Raw genomic sequence first — 8830 nt, 5'->3', positions numbered from 1 at the left:
AGGATTGCTTGTTATTATATTGGAAAAGCCCTACCACAAATCTCAAAATGCAACTTTCTTGCACTTATGAGGCCAACTCGAACTTTAAATCAAATAAATTTCTTTAAAAAATCTCAACTTTATATTGATTTAATGAAATTTAACATTTTAACAACCCTAAAATAAGTAAACCTTTGATAAGCTTCTGGGCAAATATCTTCAAATCTCACTGTACGAAACTATTTTACTCTAAGAAAAAACAACGAATAAAAATCCGCGCTAAACCGCAACTCAAACCGCTCAAAACTAAATTATTACCGCGCCGCTTATACCCCATTCAATTTCCCCGCGATGCATCTCTGTCGTCACTAGCCTTTGACTGCGTTGCATATTTTATATAATCCTTTCATCAAAACGAGGGAAAACGACTTATAAAATTTCCCCAAGCGCGAGCGGGACGGGGTGACCAGCGGGGTGTCAAACAGCGGTGGGGATAAGACGGCAAAGCTCCCGCAAAGTACACAGAATGCAAAAATGGCGCGGCGACGAGTGACAAGGTGTCAGGGAAGGGGGGGAGCAAGCGCTCAGTCCGCAGCCGACCGCCGAACGAGAAGCACGTGTTTATTGTGAACGGATATGACGGATTAGTGAAGTGAAGTGTTGTGTGTGATTAATCATTTAAGCTGGAAACTAACGGATTGTGGGGCAACATGCTCACGTCAAGCAATCAGTATTTACGGCCGGATTATCTGTCGCCTTTACCTACTACGGTAAGTTTCATTAAGCTTTCAGCAAAGTTAGTTCTAAATTTCTAGGAAATGTTTAACTTTAGTTGTAAAAACTATTATTAATAGTACGTAGTTTCAATTTATAGCATTGGGCTTACTAAACATATTAAAGATATAAAAGAACAAAGACGAATGAAACGTTTCATTAAAAATAACTTTGTATAAACAATAACAAAACACTGAACGCAGGAAAACACGTACCTATCATAAACTTACGTTCTTTGTTCACGTTTTTAAATTTGATATACAGGGTGTAAATTACTCATAAACAAACAAATCGCGAAACAGGACATTAACGCTACAATAACTTATCCTTACAATTTCTTTAATAACCTGTCGTTCTTAACTACCGACATACAATTCTAACTAGAATATTACTCTTTGTTATAATGTAAACAGTCGTAAAATTGGATAATTATGAATAGAATGGATAATTGACCATAATGAGCACAGGAACTGGCATTAACGATCGAAGCAATGAATCAAGGGACATGCGATATGAAATGCTGCGGTCAAAAAAATAAGGCTATTACGAGAACTCTCCACAATTGATGTTGTAAAAGTTATAAAAAAACCGGCCAAGTGAGAGTTAAAATCGCGCACGAGGAGTTCCGTACCATTAAGCAAAAAACGGCAAAAAAATCACGTTCGTTGTATGGGAGCCCCACTTAAATATTTATTTTATTATGTTTTTAGTATTTGTTGTTATAGCGGCAACTATCACGGTTCATGAGATACAGCCTATTGACAGACAGACGGACAAACAGCGGAGTCTTAGTAATAGGGTCCCGTTTTTACCCTTAGGATATGGAAGTCATCATTTATGTCAAATTTCTATGAAAATATGACGTTGACAGTGAGTCAGTGACACCCGCACTTTGTTCTGTTCAAAGAGCTTAAACGAACTTTAGTCCTCTGATAGTTCTGTAAGTAAAATCACTTTTTACTATAGTTGGTCAAACCAAATTATTAGTAAATAAGAACAAAAAAAAACATACTTCCGATTCTCTCTGTCTATGTTTGAAATGAGAGTCCTTTGACAAACTACATATATTGCAATTCTGCAATTGGTTATTTATTTTAGTAAGTAACTGTCTTTGTTTGCTCTCCATCCCCCATCTTTTTGTCGGCATCTCATAAATATTAAGTGATCGGCCATATCACATGATTTCTTTTATAAATCTACTCAGAGCTATTAGCTAGATACTTTTTTTATTTTTCTTTGGGTTTATCAACCGTAATTTTATTCAATAACGTTAAATTTAAACAAAAAAAAACTCGCATAAACTAACCTAAAGAATAAGGCAAGCCAACTGTTTGTATATAGGCCAGTCAACTGATTCGAAATACATAATAACAAAAATAACTAAATGAATAAAAATAAAAATAGAGGGCGAATTAAAGAACAATACACTCCTTTTTTGGGCAGTCGTGTAAAAACAGTGTTCAGTTAATAGAGACCGAATAATCATTTAATTTTAGTTAGCTATACACACGTTCCATTAAAGGAAATCAAAAAAAATGCCAAAAATGTTTAGTTTTTCTATAGTTAGTATCAAAATAGTTAAAACAAGAAAATGTACGCAAATAACGCAGCAATAACTTAATTCAATTTAATTTGGATCATGTTTAACTTTTAAATCCATTTTACAAAAAAAACCGTAGGTGTATCACAGCTAAAATATTAAATGTTATTTTTGGATAATGCAGTATGAAACCATGTCTATCTTGCCAATACGAAATCAGACATACACTTAGTTAAAAATAATAACAGAAAGATAAACAAAAACTTAGCTCCTTTTAAAAACAAGTCTAATTTAAACAAAAAAGTTTTTATATAAAATTCTATCAACATTTGTTATCACAATGGCCAGATAATAATTTATCTAAAGTTTGTGCGAGTTTAGTTTTTATTTCAAATAGAAGAAAAAGAAGAAGCATATAGCACAATAACAATATTACATTACAATTACTAACTACTTATACATTGTTATTTTACAGTTACTCGTATAAATATTTAGTTCTAGCCAAAACAATGTTTTTGAATCACCGGAAAGCATGTAATCTCATTCTGTCGGCTGTTATTCATCGACTTTATGCTTCTAACATGAAACAAATTCAAAAACAAAACGGCACAAACTCATTATTTTTGTAGACAAGCGTACAAAATCATAACTTAATCGCGAAAGATTCTCGGCGCATTTCACAGTTTCGCGTAAACGTGAGATAACTGAGAATATTTTGTTCCGTTTTAACGCAATTCGCAAAGGTTTTGCTTCATTCCGCGAATAGGCGTTCATGATAAATGGTTGAGATTATGCACGGATTTATTATGGTATACACACGCGTTTTGTGTGGGTATTGAGTAAATTATACCATGGCGGTTTTCATTAATGGATCTGACGATGACGTAGCGCTTGTAATGAGACTAAACTGAAATTATTGCTATTAATGTTTTAGGCTAAAACATTATCATTACGATATTCATATAAATGTTGGTTTTCAGCTAATTGTAATGCAAAGTAAATGTTTTTATTCACCGCATGTTTATTTAATTTACCTACTACCGTTCTGTTTCGTAAATTGATTCTGGCATAACACTTTCTGCTGCGCTTAGCTCCTTTGCATTTTATTTAGCATATTATAGAAAATTATGTATACCATCGTCATGAATTAAAGTAACGTAACGTCGCAAATCTATTAAAATCTGCTAAGAATCCAATTAGTCCCACGTCACCCTCCATAATCAAACTAAAATGTTGACACAACAACCGCAAAAAACACCCCAATACTCGCTCGAAATAATAGTGCGTCCCGTGACAATAGACGTGACAACGCGCGAGTCCGGGCGCGCCGCAAATTCACCGGCACAAATTGCCCTTTTCACAGCGAGATTACATCATGCGGGAGCCGAGTGAAATGTCAAGCGGAGCCGACGGCTGCCAGACGCGCGGATAATGGCGCGTCGGCCGCGTGATTGGACTCCCCCACCCCTCCCACCGCCCTCGGCGCCCCGCGGTCCCTTTGTGCGCCCGTCACTCGCAACCTCGACCCGGACGTTTCATTTCATAAACTGATGGCTTCTCCTTTTGTTGCAGCTCGACGCGAAAAAGAGCCCGCTGGCGCTCCTCGCGCAAACCTGCAGCGCCATCGGCGCTGACACGCCGAACCCCAAGCTTATCTCCGCTGCGGAAAAGGCCAGCAAGAAATATGAAGACAAACCGCATATGGATAACAAGCCCAGCTTCAAGCCTTACGAGTCGTGCCTCACTGCGAGAGAAAAGACTAGAACGCCGGAAGACAGAGCGTCATCCGTAAATACTCACTCCAAGACGCCTTCGTCCAAAGGTAGCGCGTCAACAACCCCTGTGCAAGCGCGCTGTGGGAGCAACCAAAGCTCATCCTCTCAGAGAACCTCGCCGCCCGTTCATCACAAAACGCCGTCAGAAAAATCAGACGAACGGTCAAGTCCTCTACATGGCTCTCCAAATCCAACCAAATCAGACTCCGGTAGTAATTCATCCACATCCAAGTTACCCTTCACGCCAACCAGTCTGTCGTCCAGTGCTGACACCAAAGAACATTCAAGCTTCAAACCGAGCGTACCTGTCACATCATCAGCTTTTCTAGGAGGCTTGCCACCCACAGGCTTTCCTTTGCACATGGATTTAATGACGAGCAGTCTTATGGCAGCGCAGCATCATGCGCTGAAAAGCGGGTTGAACCCGTACCTAGCGTACGCGAGAATGAAAGCGCCAGGAGGAGATCTTGGAGTTTGCAGAGATCCGTACTGTACGGGTTGTTCGTTGAGTTCGCATTTGCTCAAGTCTGCGGTATGCCCGGCTGGGTGCACGCAATGCGACCACGCGAAGACTCCGTTCCCGTTGCCGACTAGTCACCCCGCGGCTGCAGCCTATGCGCACGCTCAGCTGGCTGCTTTGGCGGCTGCATCTCAGCTGCCTTTTGTCTGTAGCTGGATGGCCGGAGATTCCGCTTATTGTGGGAAGCGGTTCTCGACGTCCGAGGAGCTGCTCCAGCATTTGCGTTCGCACACTGCCAGCGGTGAATCGAGTCCAAGTCTGTCGATGCTCAGCGCGACGCACCCATTGCTGCAGCGGACGTACCCGACTCCACCGCTGTCACCACTCACGCCGCGGTTCCACCCGTACAGCAAGCCGTCGCACCTGGTGTCGTCGCCGCCGCTGTTCTCGCTGGCCCCGCATCCATCGCTGGCCGCCTACTTCCCGTCGTACCCGCTGTTCGGGCCGCGGCCGCTTCACCCGTGAGGTGCGGCGGCGCTCCAACACAAGAAAGGGGGCGCCGACCGCTAACGCCCAAGCCAAAAGGACATTCGCAACCGAGGAGCGTGTACATATAGGTATCGTAGTGTTCCAAGGTTCTAGTCGGCTCATATCATCGACGAAGCCCGCGAGGGCAGCGCAGCTGTGATCTCTACTCGTAATGTATGTTATAGTGCACTGATTTTTGTGAGAGCTCATCTGTAAATCATGCTGTACATATTCGGGCATACCTATTAGTTTAATGCTCGACGCTAGTGCTTTAAATAGTGGTTCAGTGTTATTGAAAAACGTGAAGGATTGCCCTAGAGCATTTTGGTCAGGTATGCCCTATGTATGGCCAATTTAAGCTTTGAATCGCGCAAGCGTTTATTTTCTAGTTAGACTAACAAAATTTTTATGTACCAAATCTATAGATGTAATTTAAATAGTTTTTTTTTTCAATAAGTTGTTGCAAATTAGAATTGTTAATTTGTGTTTGTATTATTAAAGCTGTTCTTGTTAAGAATACACAAACGAATTCCTGTCTCAATTTCGTAATAAAACAGGTAATCGTTCGGGTATTTTGAATACAAGAGTATGTATCCATTAGACGTTTAATCAGATCCATCGACACAAAGGACGGTTTACGGCAATAATGCCATTTGAACTGTCGATAATTTAATATAATCAATTGCTTACGTAATAAACTACGGTTGTTTTTACGGAATCTAAGTCTGTAAAATACTTGTACTTATTCCATGACACATACTTTTTAATCGATGGATAAGATTGGATGTCGAAAGGAAACAACGTATTATTTGGTGACAATGAGGCACATATCTTGTATTATAAAGCGTAGTACCGGCGCGTAGCGTAGCGTCTTCATTAAGATTACCTTAACGATCTTATTTTATATTCATTTTCACTTCAACTTTCCAACTTGTTAAACCGATAAGATCTTAATAACAGAATCTCAACACGTTACTTAATAAATTTACATTAAAGTTAAATGTTACGAGATAGTCACTTGAGGTAGGAAGCCATTTCAACTGCTATTTTGTCTTGTGGTGCAATTATGGTCTATGTATAACTTGCATAATTTCGTATCAGATTTTAACATCCTTAATATAGAGCCCATTGAGTACACAAATATGTACTACATTGCAGTTGTTGTATAAACAGTTGTCAAAATGGTGCGAAGTTATAAAAGTTATTCTTTGTAAGATTTGATGTTATTACAGATCTGCGGTAGCAGTATGGCTCCATTTTAATCACCTGTCACTGTGCCTGTCACTTTCGCACTTAGAACGTGACAGGCATGGTGACAGGTGATAAAAATGCGACCGTGCTACGGCCGCTGATATCAACCGAATAATGTGTATGCCGAAACAGCAATGTTAAACATAATTTGTTGTTAAAGTACATAAAGCGAAGAAAATATACGTAAATATTTAATTTCAAAAATGTTTTTAATTTATGATCCGACAGAAATCCGTATTTGGTGTTGTGCTGATGCAGGTAAGTAAGGTTGTCATAGCTTCTAGGGATCTCTACATAGGGATCTCAATATTGACGGATACGGACCTGCACCAATAACGTGTGTTAAATTAAAAACATGGAGCTATTCAATCTGTCAATTGCCGCCGACCATCCCGTGTAAACATCTCAAAATGTCAAATGTAAACGTGAATTTTCGCACTTAAACTATCGTGAGACATATTTCAAAATATTTGACAGTACTGATAAATATTGTGATAAATTTTCCTTAAAGGGACCCACTGACTATCACTCCGCCGCGCCGGACGATATCGGCCTGTCAGTTAGAACAAAAATTTGACAGTTCCGAACAACTGACAGGCCGATATCATCCGGCGGACTGAGATCGTCAGTGGGCCCCTTAAAAGATAGACATTGGCTTCCAGGTGAACTTCAAAATGGCGAAGTCTTCTCGAGAATATTTTTTTTGTTTTTTGATTATGCAGTGAACTAAAGTAAACGCGTTTATGCTTTCTTCAACATCCATCTTGATTATTTGTAAAGTCACTAAATCACTTTCACTGTCACTTTGCTAAACGCAACTACCGAATAAATTCATTATCATCGTCGAAATCATCTCAAATTTTGATGTAAGCCATTTATTTTTGGTGTTAAGTGTTTTAACTTTAACAGTATAAATTCTACTCGGAGAGCAACGGACGTAATAATTTTTACCACAACAGTTAAGACATTATCATAAGAAATTAACGTCCCGTGAAGCTAATAATTAGACTTGCCCACTATAAACTGGCCATTACACCACACTTGAGATAACTATCAAAATATCCAGTTAAAGTATTTAATTAATTCTATCGTTATTTTATTTTCACAATGATAAATTGTTAATTACGCGTTTTAAGCGAAGTCTGGGAACTGGGTAGGAATATTCATATTTTCACGTATAAATAATGTAAATGCGGGTGATAAATCAGAGGCGAGCAATTAACTTTCGCGCTATGGCTGTTTCAACATCTTATTAATTCAATAATCTGAAGGCTGGGGATTTATGGCGTTGACTGTACGGCGGAAATATGGTTATCGAGATGTTTGCGAATATTAATGGTGATACAGTAACACCTGTTTTGGAGTTGGAGGTGATTTAGTTGAAGTTATACTTAACTATAAACAGACATGGTCTTACAAAATAGGGGCTGCGATTCTACAGATGACGTTGGGATTTCAACTGTAGCTGTATTACTGTCGTGGCGTCTTCGGCCCCGCCGCAGTACAGTATCTGTCAATTTCCTTGATAAGATGAGTGATGGAAATCGCGATAGTAAATAATGCGACGGCAAGTGTTACTCTCATTTTATCGATGAAATAGACAAATACAGCGGCTCTCGCTAGTTTAAGTCCTGGGAAAACAGATAGTTTAAGTCCTGGGAAAACAGATAGTTTAAGTCCTGGGAAAGAACATAAGATATGTAGTTATAATCCCAATATCATCCTTTAAGGGGGTGAAAAGAGGGGTAGATGTTTGTATGGGAAACCAAAAGCCGCTGAACCAATTAAGATGAAATTTGGTAAGGTACTTGGTACATCTTTCATTTAGTTAAAAATGATAAAAAACGTTAAATGCATCTTAGGAACACAAAAATTTAATTCTGGCGAAGAAAACCTTTGGTTTAGAGAAAGTTTTATTTGGGATTTTTATATCGTTCGCAAACGCAACTCATATATTATTTTATTCAAATTTCGAACATCTGTGAAAAACAAAGAAATTTGATTTGACCTCTATTCTAATATCAGTCGAGATGACGTTTTATTCGAAATGAAATTAATGTCAATTGCACACAAATTTGACAAATCTCGCTTGTTAGTTGGTATCGAACGATAATATGGCAATCAACCCCATAAACCCCGTTTGTCTCTGAATAAAAAAAAAACTACGGATGCGTTACATGCGTGAAAAAAGTTTTCTTTGCCGCCATTTGACGTGCAGTTTATCTTTTAATTAGTTTGTAAGTAAAAAATAATTTGTTTTGTTGTTTTTAAAGTAACTCTAGGAAAAGTTTTGTGTAAAATGTGCGATAAAGATATTTCGCTCATATCCGCGAATTCCGCCAGAGAGCAACTATGCCCCAATATCGGCTGTAATATGAGGTTAGTGAATATATCATAGAAAGTTTATAATATGTGTGTAGATAAAGCAGTGTATGTAACTGTACATAATTAGGCATTAAAACACTCGTGTGATTCTATTATGAAACTCACTACGTTCGTTTCATAAACCCACACTCGAGTTTT

General features: G+C 38.8%; 1 protein-coding gene across 1 annotated transcript; it reads left to right on the top strand.

Annotated features, from left to right (window-relative positions):
* Nucleotides 1-521: 521 nt before the first annotated feature.
* Nucleotides 522-6511, top strand: LOC134743760 (zinc finger protein Elbow). Its single transcript, XM_063677407.1, has 2 exons — nucleotides 522-749; nucleotides 3866-6511. The coding sequence occupies exons 1-2, from the start codon at nucleotides 690-692 to the stop codon at nucleotides 5051-5053; spliced, it is 1248 nt and encodes a 415-aa protein (XP_063533477.1). The 5' UTR covers nucleotides 522-689; the 3' UTR covers nucleotides 5054-6511.
* Nucleotides 6512-8830: the final 2319 nt, after the last annotated feature.

Source organism: Cydia strobilella, chromosome 8, assembly GCF_947568885.1.
Source record: "Cydia strobilella chromosome 8, ilCydStro3.1, whole genome shotgun sequence".
In the NCBI taxonomy this organism is placed as follows: Eukaryota; Metazoa; Arthropoda; class Insecta; order Lepidoptera; family Tortricidae; genus Cydia; species Cydia strobilella.
The sequence above is the reverse complement of the archived record's forward strand: the minus strand, read 5'-3'. Positions and strand labels throughout refer to the sequence as shown.